General features: G+C 40.4%; 2 protein-coding genes across 2 annotated transcripts in view; one reads left to right on the top strand and one right to left on the bottom strand.

Moving 5' to 3' along the window:
* Positions 1-18,509, top strand: part of vps37d (VPS37D subunit of ESCRT-I) — a 54,022-nt gene extending 35,513 nt beyond the window's left edge. Inside the window, exon 4 of the mRNA XM_086309467.1 lies at positions 7,042-18,509. Coding sequence (XP_086165593.1) covers positions 7,042-7,578 — 537 coding nt within the window. The 3' untranslated portion in view covers positions 7,579-18,509. The remainder of the gene's footprint in view (positions 1-7,041) is intronic.
* A 2,918-nt stretch (positions 18,510-21,427) lies between these two features.
* Positions 21,428-23,174, bottom strand: kcnj1b (potassium inwardly rectifying channel subfamily J member 1b). Its single transcript, XM_086307557.1, has one exon. The coding sequence runs from the start codon at positions 23,172-23,174 to the stop codon at positions 22,026-22,028; it is 1,149 nt and encodes a 382-aa protein (XP_086163683.1). The 3' UTR covers positions 21,428-22,025.
* Between the last annotated feature and the right edge of the window lie 2,478 nt (positions 23,175-25,652).

The following is a 25,652-nucleotide window of genomic DNA, read 5'->3' as shown; positions in this document are numbered from 1 at the left end:
TCTCCAGTTTAGCCCGGGTTTACCCCGGGTTTCCTCTTGGTACGACATGCCCAAAACACATCAGCTGGCTCCTGTTAGTGTGGAAGGCTTTTCAACAACTTCATATGCACTGCTCAAAGAAACTTAAAGGAACACTTTTTAATCATGTTTCATTTCCATCAAACAATATGGCATCCTTTCCTTCCTAATACATTATCGAGTACGTATCAGTGTAGATATCAGCGTGATTTTTATTTTTTTAATTGCGACGTGATGTTTTCAAAGTGTTCCTTAATTTTTTTGAGCAGTGTATTTGGATTCTCATCTTATTTCACCAAACAGAGTCAAACTGATTTAAAAAAAAAGGTTTTCTAGCTCTTCTGGTTGCTGTTTAGTTGGAGGCTTGTTTTTCCTTTCCCCTTCACTTAGTGTGAAATTAATGACCAAATCTTTGATTATATGACTGGTATTGGTCTTTTCTTTTAAAGATCTTACTTTACTTGTAGCGCCTAAACATTTGCACAATCCTGTATAAACTATGAGTGCTTGGAGTATCCAAAGTGTGCTCTGTGTAAACATAAAACACTTATAAGTAGACTGGAGGAAGGCCTTTGCTGGAATAAAGCATCAGCAGCGATGTTTTGACATTTATCTTTGTCATGGCGGTGTGCAGCACATACACAACGTGCCACGATAACACAGCGGTCCTGTTTAAATCCTGCACGCTCCTCTGGCCTCAATCAGGACTCTGAGGGAGTCTCATCCCCACCTTCAAACCCACACGTCTGCACCCGGCTCAGATTGATCCGCCCAGCACGCCTCCCTCCCCCATCTCGTGTGGCTGCAATCAATACCAGCACGACTCAGTCATTGGATCGGCTGCTCGCTGATTGATTAAGCAACACCCAGCACAAACCAAGCAGCCTCACTGAATGAGAAAGCACACCTGAGAGCAGACACATTGGTAAACATCCCGGTCTGCTGCTTTACAAACAGCCTCAGAACAGCTTCAGCTGACGGGATTTTAAACTATTTGGCGACACATGAAAGAATTTGTAAAAATATTCAAGTCGGCATTTAATAAAAGTTGTACAGTTTACTGGGCTCGAATCCATACACATGAAGCTGTTTTATGTCTCCACGGCTATCTGTGTGGATCTCATTTCAGATTAAGCCCTCACAGAGCGGTCGGTTCAGTGGGAAGCCATCTTGATTTTCATGGTCGTTCGTCAGGAGAGCTGACATCAGATACAGCTGTTTCCCAACATCATCTCTCAGTTTAATTCACACTAGTCTCTCTGTGGCCTTAAAACTTCTCAAAGCTTTTTTTTTTCTTGGCCACCATGACAAACGGATCCCAGCCCTCGAAGACTCTGCACAGCATCATCTTCTTATTTTGTCGCCTTAAGTCAAACATTCTTCCATATAGGGAAGATTCCTCGTCAGGTACCGACATGAAGATGGATATCTGATGAAGGAAACAAAACCCAAACGTGTGTTTGGCTTCCACGCTCGCATAGATTAAATCACCTGTCAGCCTCCGAGCTAACCTTGTTTTACTTGCTGAGCTGAGGGAACACAGCGCACACTGGTTTGGGATTTTTCTTTCAAGTTGACAATGCTAGTTCACAGCTCCATTTTCCTAAAGGCCTGCTGGCAAAGTGTAAAAGCTGTCAGACAAAAGCCCAGAGGGAAACATTGGTTCTTGTCATGTTTAGTCTTTGTCATACAGACCAAGGTTATTATTTTTTACTAAAACAAATGAGAAATAAAAATTACCTAAGCAGTATTGTGCTGTTATAAAGACTAATACATGATAACAACCAAAAACTGTGCATTCTATAAGGAGATGTGGCACCAAGGTTATTACATTAAACTAAAACTCAGTGTGGCAAACATTTTAGACAGGAAAAAGGAGAAAAGTGAGCAAATTCGTAGGATTTGAATTCCAGCTAACCCTTATCATTGGCCCAATGACTACTAGTGGCAAATGTTTGTAGGTTTCCATGTCTTACCACACCATCTGTACTTAAAAAACAAACCATAATTCCTGTCACAGGTACAGATGTTGGATTGAAATGTGTGCCACAAACAAGGGGCACCTTCGTGAAGGTGCAAACTACTGGGCTGAGACCATTAAGAATACGTGATTGTCACTTTCATATAAAACAAACGGCAGCAAGTTAGTCGCACCTGAGAAAAGTAAGAGCAAGAAAGGGAGAAGCGCTGGCTCAGCTATGTTGGGGGTCCGACAGGTGCTCAAAAGAAGACTAAACAAAATTCACATAAAAATGTATACAAGCCTTGTCTGCCTTTGCACGTCTATGATGTCGACCAACTGCAACTATGATGGCTTCAACTCTTCTGGAAAGGCTTTGTGCAAGGTTTTGGAGTGTGTTTGAGAATATTTGTAAGATCAGACACTGATGTTGGACTAGAAGGCCTGGCTCACAGTCTTCCCTCTAATTTGTCCTAGAGGTGTTCTGTTGGGTTGAGGTCAGGACTCTGTGCAGGCCAGTCAAGGTGTTCCACACCAAACTTCCTCAACCATGTCTTTGTGGACCTTGGTTTGTGCATTGCTGCACAGTCAGGTGGGAAGAGTAAGCGGCCATCCTCAAATTGTTCCCACTAAGTTGGACGCATGAGTTCTATTCATTGGATCTAAGGTTCCAGGCCCAACTCCTGAAACCCAACCGTCAAACCCAGACTCGTGCATCAGACTGCCAGACAGAAGTACGATTTGTCTTTCCAGAGAACGCGTCTCCGCTGCTCTAGAGTCCAGTTGCGATGTGCTTTACACCACTGCTTCTGATGCTTTGGATTGCTCTTGCCGATGTAAGGCTTGGAAGCAGCTGCTCGTCCATGGAAACACATTCCATGAATCTCTCTACGTTCAGTTTTTGAGCTAATCTGAAGGCCTCGTGAAGTTTGGAGGTCTGTAGATAACGGCTCTGCACAAAGTCGGCGACCTCTGTGCGCTATGTGCCTGAGCATCCACTGATCCTCCGACTTTTACATGGCCTACCACCTCGTGGCTGAGTTGCTGTCATTTCCAATCGCTTTGACTTTGTTATAAAACCACTAACATGTGACTGTGGAATATTCACTAGCGAATACATTTTATGACTGGACTTGTCGCACAGGTAGCATCCTAGCACGATAGCACGCTTGAATTCACTGAGCTCCTGAGAGCGAACCATTCTTTCACAAATGTTTGTAGAAGCAATCTGTAAGGCTAGGTGCTTGATTTTATATAACTGTGGCCATGGAGGCTGTTCATGTGGTTAGAAATCACCCGTTGTTAGTGTTCAACGGCTAAGAAGCTGGGAACACCAGGAAAGATGCCAGGCTTTATTGTAGATAAGTATGCACTCATACGTGATGTTTGACTTGCGTGTTAGTCAAAGTCGTGGCTCTTCTTCCTGTCCTGACTTTGGTTTCTGGACGTGTGCTGCTCAGTATGAACATTAAACTAAAATGTCACGTATAGTTTGCTCACTCCGGATGAAATTAAAAGCACTCTGCCTGTAGCAGCTGTTGTTTATTGTCAGAAAGGCCAACGTATTCTTGGGGACCGGGGCTCTGTTTGTTTCACGGTGTCCACGCCAGATGGAGAACCTCTCACAAGTCGCAGTGGGGGGAAGACACAGCGGGAGGAAATGTAATAAACCCAAAAATCCACCAGTCACATGACGGTGACTGTTAATGGAGGGTACTCTGCAGGAGTATAAACATCCGCTTTAACAGCTGTTTTTGTGATTTAACCCCTCACTGTCACAAATTCATGCGCCTGTGTATCAAACTCTTCTGACCCACTGAGAAAATCACTGTGAAAATAATCAATTAAATACAGTGTTTATGACCCATTTTTAACCCTCACGTGACCAAGCTGCTCTAGCAACTCAAATCACCAACTTGGGGGTCAATTATGACCCAGTTATATTTCATACAGGAATATTTCTTTAAACGTTGCCTCCATGCTTCAGTTTCTTTCTGCTTTTACATCTTCTATTTCAAATATTTTGTGCAGAGACTCTAAAAGTGAAGACTTCTGCAGCAGTCAATGCTGCATCTCTAACAGCAAAACATTTTAATACAGTGACGGCAAGTGGCAAGTTAGAATAAAATCAAAACCTATGCTATTTTATGATTATAATGATTAAAATAATCCCTTACTGTCTTCACTTTTATCCAGTCAAATAGCAATAATAAAATAAACTTTATTTACACCGTACATTTCTTAACAAAGTACTTCACAGAAGTGTAGGGGTTTATTTTAAGTCCGCAAAAAACTTAAAAGTTAAAAGAAAGAAATAAAATGAACAAAGCATAGAAAACCCTGATGCACATCATTCAAAAATACTATTTTATTACTAAAATGATATTAATGTCTTATAATACACAATTTGCTCCAAAGTACCTTCAGTTTTATTTATTATTATTATTAATCAGATTTAGTTTTGTTTCTTTTTGGGAGTTTTTTAAAGACGAGACAAGGATTTTGTGAATAAATCTGCTTTATTCTGCTACTTTAGGCCTATCAGCCATGGCGTACTACAGAGCATGACAATATAGTGATCAAAAAATGAAAATGAAATTATTCAGCTTGGTCACTTTCAAATTGAACATTTTAAATCTTGAAAAGTTTAAAGTTAGAGTTAATTAGAATAACATCAGCCTCATCTGTCCATCAGTTCACTGGTGACTCCACTTCTTCCCATTCTTAACCTCCTAAGACCCGAACTCTTTCATGGCGTGCGTTTTTAATGTCTCTTTTCTATTTTGGCTGATTAGGGGCTCATGAATGTAAAAACAAAGAATTACCTTTGTTTTTTTGTTTTGTTTTGTTTTTGTTTGTGTTTTTGTTTTTAAACCTGATTTTTGTTTCTGAAAAAAATTACATCCACATATGAGGACATTTGTTTTAAATTTTGATAGAACAGTGGTAGTATAATGTCCTCGTAGGTGCATATCAGGCCCTTGTAGAGCAAAACTTTGTATTTTGGTCTAGACAACCCAAAATGTGATGTCCGCATATGTGGACGCCAGGTCCTAGCAGGTTAATGCAAACCATTTAGGAAAAACCAGGATATCGATAAAGGAGGGAAAGAAATAAAAGCGGGACATAAAGACAATATGAGACAAGAAAAAGAGCCTTCAAAATAAAATTAACCGATAGACAAATATCTAACATTAAAGTATGACAAAACCAACAAATAAAAGAGGAACTAGACAACAAATATATCACAGTATTAAGGATAAAATAATTATACGAACAACAATTAAATTGGCAATTAAAGGCTATAAACACCAGGACCATCATAGCAGTACATAATTGTACTACTTTATTTTCTTAGTCCAATTTTTAATTTTTTTTAATGCACAACATACCAGCAAATAAAGAAGAACATGCAAATACCTGATAATAAAGATTGCAGGTTTTGAATCAAAAATCAGGTTTTATTGAAGGTTTTATTGCTGGTTGATGTCCAGTTAGTCACCCTGTGCTCTCTGCATCACTCTGTGCTTTGACACATGTGGCAGAAACCAGGTCAGTGGTAGAAATCAGGTTATAGGGGACATCAGAGGACACATTTAGACCTGAAAATATCCATCAGCCACCTGACAGCGAAATCTGGCAACAAATTTATTAACAAATTTAGTTTTCAAGCAAAAAAAGCGAAACACTTACCAGATTCAGATCTTCAGATGTGACGATTTCTATTATTATTTAATTCCAGGGGTTTTTTTTGCGGTTTGTTTGTTTGTTTGTTAATTAGTTCACGGTTTTAAAGCCAATTAAAAGAAAACAGGGGATTTATGAGGAGCTTTGTAAGATACAAGGATTATTTTGATCTTTGGATCATACCGAGCCACTCTCGTAGAGTCAAAGAATAAAGACATGTAGCCAAAAATTAGTAATCAGTCCCTGAAAACAGAAGTTCACTGTTCAGTCCTCACCAAGCTGTGAGTTTAACTCTAGTTTCACACTGATCACACTGATCTTCACTATCATCTGACCACACTCCTCACTGCTCATTTGTAGCTTTTGCCATGGACGTGTTTAATTAAAATCCCATTTAGAACCTGATTATTTGTATACGTGACCATGGAAATGACCTCCACCTTTATACCGCTTCTATGAAAATGCAGTTAAAGGACGTGTGCGTGTGTGACAGAGAAGTCTAACAAATGTACAGTATCCGTATTTACATCAACTTTAAACGCTCAAAGCTGCATGGAGCAGGACGGCGTACCAGAGGTATCTGAACGTCTTTAAGCACCTGAAAAACGTATTATGTCCTAGATTACATGCACGAAAGTCGAATATTTTCTCTAGCTTTTCTTAGACAGTGGCGTCTGCTTTGTGTGATTTTTTTTTTTTTTTTTTTTTGTGTGCTCTCAGGAGACAATAAACACCTACAAACAACCGAGCGTGGTTTGACAGTGGATTGTGTGCGCACGCTTTCAGTTTGCACATCAAACACTGTCAGCTGCACAGCCGAATGAGCTCAACAACTTGAAAGGAGGAAGTGTCAATTTTAGCAAAGATTTGAGTCAGTGAATTCTGTGTGTGTGTGGGTGTGTGGAAACCAAACGGGAGTAACTCCAGGCTTGCAAAGAAAGTGGGTAAGCTTGCTTTTAATCGTTAAGTTTTAAACTTAATTTGGTGAACTCTAAAGAAGCTACGTAAGTATTGTGGAATAAATCTGAGTTTTGGTTTCCGGTATGTGTAAAAAAAACCCAAAAAAAACCAAAACCTGACTGTGATTAATTCAGTGATTACTCCATAAATAAAACTTCTATTGTCAGTGCTCGGTTCAGCCAGACGATGCTTGTATGGTGCTGAGAACACACACACAGTCTTTGAAGCTTTGCCAGAAGTAATAGTTGTAGGACATGTGTAGTAGTATTAAATTTAGTTGCAGTGAAATATTGTGTTGGACAAAGTTCACCGGTAAACATCCCTGATCAGATTGAGCTTGTTTGAACGAGTCCCGCTCTGCTTAGTGTGACGTCCTGTCTGCTAATGCCGCTTTATTTGTCTACCCTGCTTCACAGGAGCTCCTGGAGAAGTTCATGGGGGGAAACGTAAGCCTGGACGAGTTCTTGGACTCCTTTCAAAGCTCCAGGAAGACGTATCACATCCGCAGGGCTCAGGCAGAGAAGATGCAAGAGCTCGCTCAGGCCAGGAAGCAGCAGGGGAAAACCAAGAGAGCGGAGGAGTGCAAAGCCCCGGAGGTAAACGACTCGGAAAAGCTGCAGGAGCCTCAGCGGCCGAACGGCTTTTTAGCGCAGGGACCTCTTAGAGTGTTCCAAGTGCGCTATGGCCTCACGCCTGCCATTCTACTCCCTCATTACCCTGTTTCCCCGCCCGCCTCGGCGCCATGCCTTCAAAGTAGCGCCCCCACCACTGAGCCCCAGCTGGGACAGACCCACATCCTCAGCCCCAGCGCCCCACTTCCAGGACACGGCCACGCGGTGGGCCTCAGGGTTATCGGACAGCTATCGGGAGGCTGGCCGGCTAACGGGCGGCCCGTGCGAGTGCAGCAGCTTTACAGGCCGAACCCTCAACAGCCCGAACCGCCGTACCGATAAGCCGGAGGAGGAGGAGCAAGGGGAGGATGAAAAGCCGAGAGGTCTTCCGAGACGTTGGAAGCAAACGGTGGCTGTCACAATCATGTAAGCAAAGACTGATCGAGAGACGGGCAGCGCTGCAGACGTCCGTTTCTGTTCTCCATCCATGACACTCAAACGTAACACATCGAGGGAAGGCGAGCAGAGGGAGCGAGGCGGGGGGGGCTAGGATGGGCTGTGATAGCTGGTAAACAAATCTCTCATTAAGCCTTTTTTTATTAAAGAACAACAAAAGCAGAAAGAGGAGCCGGCTGCAGATTCAGCTGGAGGAAAACTTGATTTGATGGGGGCTGAAATGAAAACTTCGGCGTTTGTTCAAAGTTTTAGCTTCACACTCAAACATTTTCAGGTTCTTATCCAAAACTTCTCGTACTTTGATTTTTTTGTGCCAAACTTTCTAACCCTGTGAGACATAAGTAGCCTAACTCTGTTTTAAAGAAAAAACTAACAATAATTTGTTTTCTGGGTTTTTTTTAAGCGTGTTAGGTGGTATATTTGTTTTCTCCCACCTGCTGGGATAACAATTTTCACAGGCCTTGACGACTTGGAGATCTACCCAAGTCACTTGAGCAACTGCAAAAGTTTGCAAGAAATTGCTAGATTGAAATCGGCGAGCCTAAAACAATTATAAAAATTAATACTGTGCCATCAACAAGCTGTGTTGAAAGGTGGATGATAGGTGCTTCTCCCCTTCACAGCCGTAGCAACGAGTCTTAAACCTGGAAATGACTTTGCACTTCCGGTTCTTTGTAGCTCAAATTAAGGCGCGTGTTTTACGTGAGCTTTACACTTTCTCCTCGTTTTGTTCCACAACATAAAAGATGCCAGTGAATAGTCCACTCGTGGATTCTGTGGAAGGGCACCAAACACCCAGCGAGCTTTAGCGGTGATAGCGTGGTGTTAAATCTTTTATAGCCTAAGATTATGTTGCTCAATAAAACATGAGCTTTTCTCTGTTACAAATCTTATTTTTCTGGCGTTTTTGGTTGTTGAGGCACATACGGCGACATGAACTTCCTGCTTGGCCTGCAAATTATGTCGTCTTTTCAACTTTCTGTAAAAGAAATGTCTGAAAAATAGAGCCAGCAGCAGAGCAGAGGGCGATCGTGGATAGAGACCTGCAGGAAGAACACGGGCACCAGTTAAAGTGTGATATTCGATATTTTAAACTCTGATTCGGGCTGAAGCTTGCAAACAACACCAGTAAAACTACACAGGCATACAGTCCAGTACAGTTTCATGAAAGCTGTGTTAGCATCATGTTGTTATAGTCTCGTATTTACCTGCCGGACTTGTTCAAGTTCAGCTCAGATGAGTGTTTTTATCCCCAGTGATCCGGGCCACTCGTGAATTTCGCTTATAAACAAACATATTTATACGACAGGCCGTTCTCTCACCTCTGCAACGCTCCAGCGTGGAGTCGGTGCTGTTTTTTGCCTCGTTAAATCACCCCGAGCGTTTTAGAGTCGCTGGTGAAGTACAGTAGCCTGCAGCTTTTAATTAAATGTGTCACATACATTTAATTAATATTTCATACTTTATGCTGCTCGGCTCATGTTTATTTAATCAAGCTGCCACTAAAAACAGCAGCTTTTCGTTACTGGAGATCTGACACTTGAAATGCTATCCAACCCCGTCCCTAGTGAGAGTTTTAACTGTTATTTTAATATATTTCAAAGAGATCGAGGTGAAGCACAGAGTTGCGAAGCACATCTACAAGCCGGGCGAGACGGACGAGTATGTCGTCGTTAATTTGTACAGCCGAGGACAGACGGAGACGCTCTGTCACTGACGTGAACGATGACATCAATAAAATGGCGTTTAATATAAACTCTCGTCATCCGTCGCCTCATCGAATAAAGCGACTTTCATTCTTCGCGACCGCCGAGCAAAGTTTGAACAAAGGCGCAGCGCAGACCGGAGCAGGTGGTATTTATTAATAATTCCCAGACTTGAACCTCGCAGTGTTATTTGCAGTGTCATGTGTGTTAGAATCACAGACGATTACCCAAAGCCTTCTGCCTCACATCAGTGAGCGATTTATTTATTCATGTAAATCCTATTTTAAATGGCTGACTTCAAAGCTTCTTGTTTACCGTGCTAAATGAGGAGCTGCTTCTCCTTTTCAAAGCAGCCCGCTGTTTTCATTTTTGTTGTTGTTGTTGTTTTGTTTTTTTTTTCCTCTCTCTCCGTCAAACTGAGCTGCAGAGTGAGGCAGACTTGATCTCTATGAGAATGCGAGCCCTCAGTAAAATGAGAGGAAGTTTCCTTCTTCATTCTCTCATCACGCCATTTTGCATCATTTTTAAAGGAGGGAAAAGCTTTGCATTGTAGTTGTAATGACTCTGCTCTTCAACATACATTTCGCTGATGAATAACTCATAAGTACGTGCTTACTAAAGCCTGACGAAGTACATGAAAATGCCTTTTTACAGCCCAGCGCCCAGTTACATGCAGCGTGTCACAGTATGGGAAGAGTCGTTATATACACTTTGCACTAGAAGTGTGAATGGATTCCAAGGCTCTGAGTTCTTTAACCTTCAAGTGACCGAGTGCTGTGTATTTATACATGTGTGGGAAAACAAGTTCGTCCATCTACTTCTGCAACTTTTCATTGTTCTTTATTGGAACTGGTGCTGCAAAGATGATGTAGAGTTCTGTTTTGCAATGTTATTTGTTAGAATTTTTCACTTTTAATCTCCACATTTTTTTTTCTTCCTCTCTTTTTGTTGTGGCTACTACTAGTGACTTGCATTTTTGTAAGTGGATAAAAGTGATTTAAAACCATAATTATTATTAATTATTAGAAAATTTCATCACAGGTCAAGAAAACCCCACAAACTTGGACAGAGCCGTACAAAATGTGTTCCCATGTAGTTAAGAGCTTGGTTGCTTGAGGGTTAAAGGTTGTGTGTTTTGTTTTTGTTTTTTACATCTTTTACATTATTTTTTGTTTTTTTGCACATCATTTCTGTCCGCTAGCATTCAGTTCAAAAAAGTCGACTCCTAAGATCTGAAAACGGTTTTATCTCACTACAGAGAAGCAGGAATGTTGTGGTGTGTTTGGGGTAAACGCAAAGCAAAGTTTGCACCCTGTAGCGCTCAGAGAGGCGAAAATACGTTCTTGTATGTTTGTAACGGGCATGCTAGCGATTAATCAACTAGATGTGTAAGCGTCGCCACCCTTGCTGTACAACAGGATTTGCCCGCTGGTTCTCGAGGGGCGTCCACCCAGGAAGCGACTAGCAGCAACGTCACTGCGACCAGAAATCATAAAAAGCCACTTAAACTTAGAGATACCAGATCAAAGCTTTTCTAGGCTTTGCAGTCAAGGCAAATTGAAGCAAGTACTAATAAGAGTAAAGGATACTGTTGGTTGACATGAGGAGGTGGTACATGCAACCGGAGCCTGGACCGCACCCTTGCAAGCAGCCCTTCCTGTTTGAAGGCCCCTTAAAACTTAGCAGATCTTTATGATGGCGAAAGTGTAAACAAGTGAGCCAGCGTCAGTTCTGCGGTACTTTAACCCTCAAAGATGAGGACTGTAATCTTAAACACTGTCCATTAAAGCAAATTTTAACCCTATTTGTTCGACCCCTCCCATGTGCTCTCCTGATGCCACAAGTGATCAGAAAAGGAGGAAAATCTAATCGTTTGTGAGCATCTGGAGATTCTCTTTTATATATACAGAAAAAAGGGAGGGATCTGTATCTGCTGCAGTCTGGATAAAAGTAGTTGTCTTGCTTGCTGCTAGTGGCCACATTGTCCACATAAAAAAAATAATAAAAAGTGCTAAAGTGACTTCATTCATGAGGCAAAACCTCGCTTTGCACTTACTCTGAACACACCATTAGACTCAAAATGTCTGGGTAAAAAATACCAGTCATTGATTTAAGAGTGCAAACACCTTTTGTATCCTGAGATCTTAGTTTGTTTGTTTTTTTTAAATGGTTTAAAAGGTTTGCTTTTGTATTCCTGCTATTAAAAGGCAACTTGCAGATGGCGCATTACATCTGATCTAAATGAACCTGCCTTTTCATTTTAATGTTTGCCTTTTATGAACTAATGTGTGTCTGTTTGTTGTTTCCATGTGTCTGTGTTTCTGTTTGTTTTTTATGCTGTTTGTGTTTTTATTTATTGTTGGGAAAACAATAAAGTAAATACAACAAACGAGAAGTCGGAGAAAAACACGAGCAGTCACTCTGTTTTAACCTCACGTGTTCACGGGTCTTATGTTGTTGTTGTTGTTGTTGTTGAAAGATAAAAATCGTGGGAATAACTCAGATTTTTATTTTAAAGTCTGTGTTCAGGTGTTCAAACATCCAGAACGATCTGAAAACAGAAAAACATAAATATTTAAAAGATGGACCCACCTAAAACCAGGATTCTGTTTTGATTGTTGATTGGATGAATCACACCTCGTCTTTCCATTACTTCTTTTTTATTTTTTTTCCACATGTGACTTCATGCCTTGGGCCACACCAACTTAAATGACAAAGTATCCTGTTAATGTGCACAAATAAAAATAATAAATCACAAATTCCTTAATAATTAGAAACTTTTTTAATTACTTTTTAATATGCTGATATGCTTTCGTTTCAAGTTGAGATATTAATCAAATGTCTCTATGATCAGTGTAAAGGAGATGGTTTAATCCCTCTCTGCGGTTTCTCCTGCAGAACTAAGAATATGGAAAAAGCCTGAATTGTTGAAACCTTCCTTTAGCTGCAACATTTACAGAAAATTAACATCTGAAAAACATCTGAGCATAAACTACTGATGTAACTGGGCGCTGGCTTCAACAAACATGCAGTTGTGTGTCCACTCAGGGTCTTTATTGGGGGGCGGGGCAAAGTGGTGCTGCTTGTTGAGCTTTAGCACAGATGGACCCAAGGGTCCCTTTCTACGGCAGTGGTTCTCAAGCTGTGGGGCGTGGATGTCCAGAGGGGACGTATGGAATGAAACTAAATCAGGATGATTTTTGTAGAGAAAATAGAAGTATAGTAGTATAGAGTTTATTCTGATATTCAGATTTCTACTTGAGTTTCTGGACACACATAATTTTGGTTTGGGGGGCGTTTCTTATTTTTATGTTTCTAATTGCAGTTTTTCATGTTTTCTGTTGTTTCAGAATACAAACTTTCACATTTTTTGTTTTGTTTTTTGTTTTTTTACATTTCTGTAGACTTTCACCTTTAATTTTTTTTCCCCCAGTGTGATTCTACCGACAAATTACATAATACAAAACACCAACAATTAATATTTTTCACTTTTAAAGGGTGAAAAACTCAACATTTGAAGTTGTCCGCTGTAGCTTGTGACATGGGGCCGTGGGCATTTTTAAGATGGGCATGCCATAAAAAGTTTGAGAACCACTGCTTTACCAGATCCGTTCCCCCATCCATAACCAGAGCAACGATACCAAATCACCTCCAAGCACATCCCATAGTTGCAGTAAGATTCTGGGGCTTCAGAGGCTTAGAGCCCCCCCCCCCCCCCCCCCTTTTTTTTTTTTTTTTTTTTTTCCCCCTCTCTGTCTGAATCCCCTCAACCCTCCAAATTCACTGGGATTTTATTCATGCTGATGATTTGTGTAAGACTGGCTGCTTAATGTGTTTGGAGAATCCTCAAAAACGATGTAAAGTGCTTGTTTTGTTGTTTCTGAGCCCGTGCTTTTTGTTTGTTTGGTTATTGTGTGTCTCTTTTCTAACTCGGACTCATCCCAGCAGCCTTTCCCAAAAAAAACAACAAAAAAAGAGAGTAATAAAACAGATAAATGAATGTCTCTTTATAATTTAAATTATGAGCCAAACGGCCTCAAAACATTTCAGATGATTTGCATCGCAGCATCCGCGGTGGAGGAGCTGTGGCTGCAGGCGCTTGCACCAGATGATTATGAGTGACGTCAAAGCTGATCAGCGCCACAGTGAGTGAAGATGAGCTAATAATATCCAAGTTGAGTCATTTACATGCCTGTATCAGCTTATGGTACAGTACAGTATGTGTGACTGGATCCACGTGGCTGTCAGAAGCACTCAAAGAGCTGAAAGCTGTGAATGTCACCTTACTGAGGAGAAACAATAAGAGTGTGCTTTAAAAATAACTTCATCCTTTGAGTGATTTCTGAGGGTCTTTTACTTTTCAAAATAAAATGACAGCAGAAGCCTCATATTTAAACTGTGGGAATACACAACAAAGCATGTCAACTCCCACAGCAGGGAAACAGATGATGATTCAGATACTGAATCATTATATTCATGTTAAAGGGCAACATGCCATTAAAAGTCCTGAGTCTGGGAGAAAAGCTGTGCCATTTCTGTAAATACGTTTTGTCATTTGAGTCCGAGCTTGCTTCGTAAAATCTCCAGAGCAGGTTTTGTGGAGCACACCACATGGCTTTAATTTGCTGTGACAGCTACTTTCCAACCCAAAATAATTGAGCCGAACGATCTAAAGACACAATTTTATATTTTCCAGCCTCTCTGGAAGCTTTCAAGTCGCAGCAGCTTGTCAAAGATGGAAACGTTTCAGTCCCCTGCGTGATGGATGGAGCTGTGACGTTTCAACGTTATGTTAAACAGAAATTTCTTGCATGGATGCGGAAACTTGAAATCCAGACTCTTTCTTACAGTTGGAAGTGAGTACTTACTTTGAGTTGTTCACAGAAAGTTAAGTAGGTTACAAGCACACAGGAGAAGTCAAGTATACCTCAGAGCTGCACAGAGGAAACGGGAAAAACATTCAAAAAATGACTAAAAATAAACGAAACAAAAACCCAACTGGGAAGTAGTAGAGTGACAGTGGTTCCCAACATGTAGGTCAGAACCCCACACGTGGCCACAGTTGAAGGGTCCTGAGGTAATAAAAGCCAAACTGTTTTTAAGTGAAAAGAACAATTCTCCCGCTAAACAGTTAGTTTGAAATGCCATATAAACATCAGGTTTCACTTTCTCTCTCTTAAGGGTTTGGTACCAAAACATCCTGTTTTAGAACAGTACAAGGTAATAGTTCAGGTTAAAAAGCACCTGGTTTGTAAGATACCAGGATAGTGGATTCCACACGTGTTCATCTTAGATGTATGTATTGACATAGCCACTTAACATCACCATAATGAACAGTATAAAAAAATGAACATAGCTATGGTGGTATTACCCATCGGTTAATCCAAGCAATTTTGCTGTCGCCATATTGGAGTTTTCAAACCAAGGCATGTCTGAAATTTTATAAAATGTGCTTAATGTTTTAATTATTTTGACCTAAAATGAGCGAGATTAGAGCTGAGGGCTGTTTTCCCAAAAGATATATACAGGACCAGTCTTTGTGCAACCAGAGGAGTCCCCCCTTTGTGGCCATTAAAAAGAAGGCAGATTTGAGGCACCCACTTTGGTTGATGATAATACATCTACACCTTAACTTGTAGTACAATGGAGGAGGATGGTCTCAGAAGAAATGCTTGTATCCTGGGATTAAACTAGGCTCAGAGCTGATCCTGCTAACCAAAGCTGCGGTGTTGGTCACACAGCAGAATAACTATTAATACCTGTGCGACTCATTAAAATATATTTTTCTAAACAACAGGTTTCATAACCCAGAAAACTTTTCAAAGTCTGATCTTTCCATCAGTTGCAGCGACCTCCCACTCGGTGCTTTTTCAACACCAGGTTACAAAAATTTGCAAGGTCTGCAAAAACATTCAAACTGCCCGTAAAGTTTAAAGTTCCACCAAATGCACCACACCATGTTTCAGAAGCAGCTGTACCTTCAGCCCTCGTTTTAGCGACTCAGTCTGTTGTTTTTTTACGGAAATAACGTCATACTGAGCAGAGCAGCTGAGGCGGGAAGGAAGTTGGATGCAAAAACAACATACAGGGACCTGTTAGACTAAACATTTTGCTTTAGAAACGGTTCCAGTGTGATAAGCCAAAACCACATATGAACCCATTGTGTTCCTGGGTGAAGTCCTCCAGAGGGAGCACATGGATGTATTATAGGACCTGGATAATTGACTCAGAAAAGCTTTAACCGTCTGCATTTGCAGAAGCTGTTGTTAAGTGTCTCCAAATCAAACAGCTACTAAATTTTTAAGTTTTATTTTAAAACTAAATTCACCTCACTGAGCAGTTTCAATCTCGCCCTGATGACCATGAAGATCTAAGCGTAATTCCTTTGCAGGGAAGGCAATCTATAAAATGAGAGACTCTGCTCCCCATTAGTTCAAAAGAATAAAGGCACCTATCTTAGTGCCAGCAGGTGTGTGACTGAAAGGTCACTGGTTTATATCACTGGTCCACCTGGGAGAGGAAATACGGGCATTCATAAATCTTTCTGTTAACTGCCGGGCAAAAAAACGAATAAACTAATGCCTCAAACCAAACAATGATGCATTATAGTTCGCTTTTAAATCAGTCTTTATGGCAAAGCTGAGGAAAGTCATAAATTATTTACATCAAATACATTAGGCCATACACAGCCTCTCTGTTCAGTTGAGGAGCTGCTGAAACATGTATGTGATGAATATTTTTGCTGGCAGTACAGCTGGTCGACTGAGAGAGGCTGTCTGCACATCTGATTTGCTGAAACACAGTGAGCAACATCCCTGTTGAATTTGTTTGGTGAAGGCATAATTTTAGGAATGATAGCATAAAAGCTCTGTGCATCATTTTCCTCCACCTGACACTGAGATATCACAATCTCTTCACTGCAGTTGTGACATCTGGATTTAGCACACCAGCCCTCGAGGACAGCTTCTAAAGCAGAAGCAGCTGCTCCACTCATGACTCCTGCATCTTTTTTTGGAGAGAGTGTCACTTAGGTCATATTTAAACTTTGTTTAATCAGTATTTTTAGCACATTAGCCACTCTCACTCTGGGGATCGGTATGTTTGCTGGCTGATCCAGCATTTTTGGTCCAGACTGAAATAATTAGGTTGATGACTTGCAGACTTGCTAATAGTTATACATAAATTCAAGTCCCCTGAAGTGAAATCCTGAATTTTAGCGGTCCCTGACTGCTTCACGAGGTTCACTATGAAGTTTTCTCCTGGTTTAGAGATTCAATTCCCCTTTTGATCTCCTAACTTTCATGTAGCACCACCATCAAGTTTAAATGCAGACAAAAAGTGGATGTTTCCCATGGCTTTAGCTTTGTGTTTGCATACTGAAACAGTGGAATAACATGGTGAGCATGGTAACCATGGTTACCTTGGAAAGTGTCTGCCTTTTAGCAGTGTTATGATGAACAAGTAATTGATAAATGTAGATAACCTACGCTGCCATTCATTCCAGCAGTGTGCCAACCACGGGCTGAAAAATGAATCCACCGCAAAGTATTAAACACTGCAGTTCCTTTTATGGCCACTTGAGGCTGCGTCCAAATAAAGAATTTGCAGAATAAAAGGTTTTGGTCTATATGCACACAAAACACACACACACTCCATCCCCACTGTCTGGGCTTCCAGGGACAATAGCTACAAGATGACAGTAATACAAACGACAATGCAAATAGCAGCTTTATGGAAGGGCAAGCAGGGCCTGTTTTGCTTGCCCTGATGAAATGCCACTGCCTTTGATTGGCAAGATTGTGAAAAAACCTGATGTGGGGTTTAGATAACAGGTTGAGTAGGTAAAGACTGTTTGTCTGTGATGTGTTACTAAAGCTGCTGGGGTCCCCTTTTGCAGCTGCTTTTATTTGTTTTAAAAGAGATTAAAGGTGCTGTAAGCCATGCTGACAATGACAATAATCCAGATGTCACAAGGATGTCCAATTTGTCCGTCCTTGTGGCATATTTCAGTACCAATCCAAATTTATTGTATAGTAATTTCTAAAAAAAAAAAAAAAAAAAAGCTTCCCAGGAAATTGATTAATTTCATAGTATATTCTTTTATTTTACAAACAAAAGGGCTTGTGTGGAGGATTAGGCGTGACTCTCCTGGCCCTCCATAGTCATAGGTGATGAAATGAAAACTTCACTGACAATGTTTTTCAGGAGAGCCAACAGATAGTTTCAAATTATGAACATGTAGCTCTGCTCTCAGTTTTGTTGGAAACTGAAGGTGGCGAAATTAAATCACAGCTGTAATTAAAACGCAGAAATAGGTCCTAAATGAAAGGCAGCTCCATCAGCTTCACTAATTAATTAGTTCTTAAATAGTTAATTAAAAGGAAGCACACTTGCACAGTGGTTGGCACTGATCACATAGCGAGTAGACTGACTAAGGTGTCGGAGTGCAAGTTGCTCATTCTGTTTCCTCCCACAGTTCAAAAGCATCAGATGATGGGGCTTCCTGGTCTCTTTACTGTTTATGAGCTGTATTTACTGACCATATGAGAGTCTCTCAATCGGTGGAAATACATCTATGTCTACAACAGAAATTAATACAGAAGTCAACTCTTTCATTAATTCTTTTTTTAAAAAGCTTACAAACATGGTTGGAAATCAGATTTCTGAGTTTAACAAGAATACTGAGCCTTTTTATCAAATCAGTATCGTGACTGTCCAAATGTGGGTCATCTTGACTTAAACAGTTTAATTATGAGGCTTCTGTTGATTTAAACATAATTAAATAACTAAATGTTCTTTAGTAAAGGCTCAACCATCCATATTTTTTCTCCGACCCAGTTTTTTTCATTTCATCCAGTGAAATAAAGGCTGCTGGGAAAGTTCTTGTGCATGCTGAGCTTTACATAAGAAATCTACTAATACGATCGTGCTGACATACTATTGAAGAATTTCAGTGGGATGACATCTCTTGTTGCTACAGTGTGTTTCCTGCCAACACTCCAACATCCAAGTGACCTTAAACAACATGTTTACATGTGAAATGAATTCCATTTGCTTCCCACATGAATCCAGAGGAGTTGACAATAAAATACATTTAACATTCGGAGTGAATCTGTCCTTCACTTTATTACTGTTTAATTACAGTTTCTTGAATTTCTTTTGTTGTGCTTCATTGACTACAGTCAGAACATTGAATTCTTTTGTGCTAACAGAATCCAGATTGATGGTGGAATATTGGATCTATTGTTTTGCATCACAGCAAATTATAGCATAATTAGAAAAAAAATGCAAATTTTAAAAGAAATAAATCAGGACAAAAGATGAATAAAGCGAGCATTACTTATGGTTGTAGAAAAATGGGTCACATCTGCACATTGTAGCCAGTCTTGAATGTAAATTTGTGATAATTCATATAAATAACATCACTACCGTACTCTCAAAATATTAGGTGCATGTGTTAACTACTAAAATAACGACCCACACACTAAATAAAACCATAATTTATCAAATGAATAGAAAAGAAAAAGTTATTTTAAAAGGTTTTGCCATAGATTTCCATAGAGCTCAACATTGACCTCCCACTTTTTCAAAGGCTACATTCTGGTATTAAATTTTCATGTCATTTTCTTGAGAAAATCCCTATATAAAGTTTTTATAACTTCACTGCTTTCTCAATGCATTTTTTTCTTACTAGTCTGATGTCAGTTAAGCCCCGCCTCCTACTGTATAAATATGACCTATCAAAAATAATTAGGCATCAAAGTACTCTTGGGAACAGCTGCATGTTCTTAATTCTTATACATCATTTAAAAAACCAAAGATTAATGAGAAAATATATAATGAAATACTTAACCTCCTAATTACATTTTTAAATCCACCCTCCAACTTGCATAAGAACTCCAGCAACAGTTAGCCAAATGTATGTTAAGCTGATGCTAACAAGCTAACAGCCCATTGATAACATTAGCATTTTGTGTTACATAACTTTGTGATTTTACAGGTTATATTTGAATGTCTTTGCATGACTTCCTAAGCTTGTAGGAACTGAGACTGTTGTGGAGGACGGCGCCAATGAGATGAGACTGGTAAGAATAAATGTTACAATTAGGCAATGATGAAAATGTGAAACAGCTATTGTTAAAAATGCCAAAATTTTATCACTATTTAATCAACAATTGCAAAAAAATTGTCCACGTTTTGCAAATTTTAATAGACTTTTAACTTTATACAAGTGCTTTTACTATTTTGTCTGTAGTTTAATTGCTTCTGCAGGTCTTCACTTCTTTTTTTCTTGTTCGGTTAGAGAAATGTAGCCTATTTGGCCTTGAACAAGTGCATTAAAGTCAGATTCAGTGTCAGGGACAACCAAAGGGCAGGATGTAGCTGTACAATACCCAGGTCTGGTCTTAAAGCCTTATGTAGGTCTCAGAAGTTCTAGAACTTCAAAGTTCTGTGACCAGAACTTTAAAACAACATCCTCTAAATAAAAACTAGACAAACATAGCAACAGTAACCAAGGAAAGCAGTGCTTTTGTGTAATTATTCCATCTCCATGGCACTGGGGGATAAAGTGCGTCGTTATAAACGAATCAGGCCTCTACCAGATTAACAAAAGCTTCTGCACCTTCCACTCAGCTCTCTCATCTCTGTCTACTTAATTTTTTCTATTCAGCTGCTTCAGACTCACTGTGCCGATCTCTTTCAGCAGTTCTGCTCATTGTTATGCAGATGAAGCCCAGTAAACTTGCCTCTGTAAATCCAAATGGGATGAAAGCCATTTCAGAAGTCTGTCACTTCCTCACTGACAAAAATGTCGAATGCCGGTCTTAAATGAACAGCCTGCCTTGCTGTTGGAACACCTGCAGAGACGCGGTGCTGCCATAACAAGGTCCATCAATCCACCCCGAAACGGTGGATGAATGTTATCAGATGTTGTTTTGTCGGTTCTGTCTTCTGCCATCAGTACACTGTGGGGCATTGGGGAAAAGTGTGAACATCAAAAGTTTGTTGTATGAACCTTTTCAAACATCCCTGAGAATATGAGAGACTGCTGGCAGAACTGGGACAGTTGGGAGAGAAAAAAACAACAAAAAACCGTCTTTATTGCTGAATGAATTCTTTGTAATGTAAGATGGCACTGATCCTAGCCGTGGTCTGATCTTCTTTGGTGGTTCGGCCAGCTGTCTCAGCTTTTTTGGCATCTTTATGTATTGTTGAAAACAGACATCAATTTAGGAGAACATGACTATGTGACGAACATCTTATACAGAGTCATCAGGATGAGTCCTCATTGCCTCTTATGTTTTACATTTCATTTATGTTTCATGAAATCTGGGAAATAATCCTTTATACTCAAGCTAATACTATACTAATACTAATACTAATGCAGAATGACTAGCTGTTGCAATACAAAAAAGCTTTAATTTTTTGTCAGCAAATGATAGACATCCTATATCCATCCAGTTTCTGGCACTTACATGGGTCTGGGTTGTGAAGGGGGAGGCAGTCGACACTCTTCTCGGGGGACACTGAGGTGTTCCAGAGCCAGCCAAGACCTTTCCAGCATGTCCTGGGTCTGCCCAGCGGGCCTCCTCCTGGCTATATGAAAGACCTCACATGGGAGACGCCCCAGTCGGGTACCAGAACTACGTTAGCTTGCTTCTCCTGTGGACCCGTCACTCATAGGAGGGTATAAGGCCTCCTTCAACTGTGGATTGGGGTGGCACTCAGGGGCAAAGGTCCTGGGAGTCCGATCACCAGCTCCCAAACTACTAAGGGTTGTCCTATCTCTGCATGCACAGTACTGCACAATGCATCTACTACATGATACACCCATTTCGCATAAATCAGTCAATTTGAAGTTATATTATCTACATCTTTGTGGTATATTTCAGTTCTGTTTATAGCACACTCTGATGAAATATTCAATGTGTAAAGTACAAATTGTGCAATAAAATCAAATGTAAGTCAGTGAATTGTGAAAAAGCTTTTATTCCAACTAAGGATGTTACTTTCCCTGAGAAGTTAGCGTACAGCGTTACACAGGATGATCTACAAAATGTAGACTGGTCACAGTTAAAATCCCAGTTTCCTAATTATTCAGGCATACAGGATCTGTCAAAATGACAAAAAACACCACAAAGTTAGTGTTGTAATAGAAATAATATGCAAACTCAAAAGGCACTACCTTTTATTTCCTCCTGCAGCCTTTAAGGCACACACTTTTCATTATAACAGGCTCAGGTCCTAATCTTCTCAAGAAGTACCCACTGTGCATCTGCTCTTTTACCCCCTTTCATTTTCTGTGCGTCAGAGCTACAATCCATCTTTCTGACGTTACCTATTCAAAGTCCCAACAGAGGTTTGATTGCAATGAGCAACTCCCACTCTGTCTGATTTTTTTTCAAACAGTTTAACAGCTGTGGATGTTCGTTCTGTTTAAGGAAAAAGAGCTGACAACAATTCAGATGCTGAATGGTTCACCGTGACCAAATATTTATTCGCCGGTGCAGTCTGACTTAGAGTGAAACTGGTTCAAAGGAAGTGATAGGCGCCAGCTTTTACCACTTTACTTCCCACATTCTGATTCACAGTTTCAATGAAAGCGTAGGCTCCTTTTCTACCAGCTCACATTGTAGTGACATCCACAGAGTCATGTATGTCAATCACCTGAAAGCCCGGGTTATCAATCCCCCTCTTTAGCTGGTTATTGTGATTTTCTTGGCTGTGGTTGTTGTGGTTTCTCTGGTCTACGTCGGCCTCAAAGCAGTGGACGCAGTGTGGAGTGGTGACCCGGACGCTCTTGGAAAAGTTAGAAAAATCCACATGGTACTTTCCTGTCTTGGTGCGGGAGATAATCGGCAGAAAGCTGTATCCCCACTGGATCTCCTGTGGGATGTAGGAAGTTCGGACCTGACAGGAGGAGCTGGTGGACTCGGCTGTCCCATCCAAAAAGACCACCAATTCAAAGTCCTGCTGAGGAAGGGTGTCAGCCGACAAATCAAAGAAAGGACTCGATCTGTTAATCACATGGTACAGGGTCAAGGGGCAAACAAAAAACAAGTTATCCTTGCCAGCATCAACCATGAAGTCAATATCCACCTGGTCCAGGATGATGGTCTCGCCATCCGGTGTGGTCGTTGTCCTCAGCAACTTCCCATAGATCTGGCTTCCGATTAGTAAGGTCTTTCGAAGGTTGGCCACTCTGATCAGGAGACACAGACTTCCTTTCTTCAAGCAGATGACAGCTGTGTGGCTGAAGGTCACAGTCTTTGCCCTTTTCTTTGGTAAGGAGATTTTAGCTAGGATGATACCACACATGAAACAGTTGATGAAGACCCCAACTAGAGACTGGATGACAATTAGAGCCACCGTGCCAGCACAGTGGCCAGTCAGTGCCCTGCCTCCATACCCAATGGTGGTCTGGGTCTCTAATGAGTACAGGAATGCCGTTGTGAGCCCGTTAACGTTGTCTATACACTGGATGTGTCCTTCAGTGTGGTTCTGTCCAGCCAGATCCCCGTTGCTCTTTGCAATCCAGTACCACAGCAGGCTGAAAATGAACCAGCTGCCTGTGAACACAGCCACAAACAAAAGGAGAACAAACCGCCAGCGAATCTCCACAAAGGTGGTCCAGAAGTCTACCAGGTACGCAAACTGGTTACTGTACTCGATGTTCCCGAACTCAATGTTGCAGTGCCCGTCTTTGGTGACCAGGCGGGTTCTGTGGTTTCGTTGTCCAGCTGGCTGGTTGTGACCCTGGAGCAGCTGGAACATCCTGGAGCTGGAGGAACAAATACAGTTAAGTATTAGAGAGTACAAACTCTCCTCTAGGGAAGTTAATGCTTGCAAAATCACACATGCAACACCTACACATTCAGAAAAAAAACCCTCTCAGTTTACATATTTCTACCTTTATTACCGCTATGACCTTTAGTACCTTTAGTCTTCTTTCAGATAATTCCACCTTTAGTACCTTTATTCTACTGTTTGATAATTCTACTTTTATTACCTTTGTTTTACGTTTGTCAGGGGTTGTTTTTAGTATTGTCTTTTGTACCTTAAAAGGTCAGACTTGTATTTAAATGAACTAGTTTAAAAATTTGCAAAATCAGGTACATGCTGCCCCTTATTTTATAATATGCTTTTTTTCATCTTACTGATGGCTCAAAGCTCCCACAACTACAAAGCAGATACAGAATGAAACTTGTCAGAGTGTAAAATCTTAAAATCTAAGCATTAAATGTTTTGTATTTGACCAAACAAAGACTCTTTCCTGATATTGCACCTAAAATCTAGAAGAAATGGTACTGTACTAAAAGGTACACACAGTTACTTTAAGGTAAAATAATTAGACCAAGAGAGTAGATTCACGTTCACTGTTCCGCTGGGACAGAAACTGAGTGTACTATCGTTTAACGTTATCGTTAGAATGAGGAGAAAGTTAGCTGAGACCTTACACAGATAATATTAAAAAAAACATTTGACAGATTTAATGTCCACATAGACAAACAGGGCAAAAGTCAGTGTGTTACACTAGTGATCTGTGTTTCCATGCATGTCTAACTACCAAGAAAATCTAATTTAAAGACTAAAACAAATAATGATTCGATTTTGATTAACAAGTATTTTCTGCGCTGGCCTGTTGCTCATTCCCGTGTGACACGGAGCTCCATTATCATTATAAATCTATTAGAAACATCAATTAACCACTCAGTTTATTACCACAAACACACACACTACATTTAATTTAGATTTAATCACACATACACATGCCCTGCTGCTGTAAATACTAATTACAGGAATTTGTAACTGAGAATAGTCCCTCCACAAATCCACATTTACACCTTTAACTGTTTAAAAAAAACTATGATGCACAGCAAACTACTGAACCTTTTTTTAAATAAAAGTGTAATGCATCTTATGGATTTTAGTTTTGTTTATGAAGATTTACAAATAGAGCAATAAAAAAAAACAGGTTTTGAGCAGAAATATATGAGCAATATGATCATACAGTTTTAGCCAGTTTTGTTAATTAAGGCTTTGTGCTCAAATATGAGATATTATAGTATTTTTTTTTTAAATTGTAAAAAGAAAATGTATAGATTCCTGTCAAGTAAGGTGACCCAGACTCATTTCTTGCACTGTAAATTACATTTTGGCCCCCCAATGTTTTCTTCAGTAGAAAAAAAGACCACTCACAGATGCATTGTTCTGGTCTTCTTATAAAACATGTAAAACCTGCACCAGGCTTGTTCAACCTTGACCATACAGCCTCAACCAGTAAACAAATGTCAGAACAAGACAGAAAAGGGGGACTAAAATTTAGAGATCGAGGGTATAACAGGTAGAGAATTTCCTTTCTTATCATTAGAATAGAAGTATTTCCAAGATAATACATAACCTATGTATGCACAAATACATTGTACTTATTAACTGATCTGAATGGTCGTTAAATAGCAGAGTATGTACCGTGCAGCGTGTACCGCGTGGTCCACTTTGAGTGTTGCATAAGACGTACTGAATAGATTGCAAAAAGGACCCAAAACTTTAAAAGTTACATATTTTTGGACTGAAGTTTACCCCAGATTGAAAATAACCACAGGTTGTATCTTAAGAGCTATTTGTTCAACATTTAACCGTTTTAACAACTGTTTTTTTTTCAGTCATTCATGGAGGTGAATGACTGAAAACGGAGGTAATTTTCTTCCAAGCAGCTACAGTCGCCCTAAAAACACTATGGATAATATATATATATATATGTGTGTGTAAAATAAGTAAAGCTTTAGATCTTCAGTTTTGTAGAAAAATAGAAAAGTTTTGTTGGGACATACCTGCTCCGTGAGACCATGGGCCCAAAGTGCTCACTGGATCTCTGCAGGACCTTCAGACTCCTTTCTTTCAGCAAGTGGCCATGGAGGCGTTGGAAAGATTTTAATCCACAGTGAAATTTCCTAATCCCAGCCACATGCCACCATGTACACTGGCTCCATACACTCAGAAGAGCCAGCCAGGGAGCTCCCAGTGGCCGTCAGTCCTCTGAGACCGACAGAAGGACTCTCTTCTTCAACCCATCAAAAAAGTTTAATAACACAACCTCGGGCTTCATCGGGAGTGGGCTCGCCTCGGCTGCAGCAGCTTTTGACAGTGTAGATTTGGGGACCAGCACGAGGAGGGGGGAATGTTCGGGAAGTTTGGTGTAAAAGGCCTCGACGCCTTTGTGTGGCTGAAGGTGCGTCTATTGAAGAGGCCTCA

This window comes from Aulonocara sp. 'chitande type north' Nkhata Bay, linkage group LG10 (assembly GCF_057382095.1).
Source record: "Aulonocara sp. 'chitande type north' Nkhata Bay isolate Kocher_YH1m ecotype deep benthic linkage group LG10, A_spYH_male_GT1.1, whole genome shotgun sequence".
NCBI classification, from domain to species: Eukaryota; Metazoa; Chordata; class Actinopteri; order Cichliformes; family Cichlidae; genus Aulonocara; species Aulonocara sp. 'chitande type north' Nkhata Bay.
Note: the sequence above shows the minus strand (reverse complement) of the source record. Positions and strands in the feature narration are given on the sequence as shown.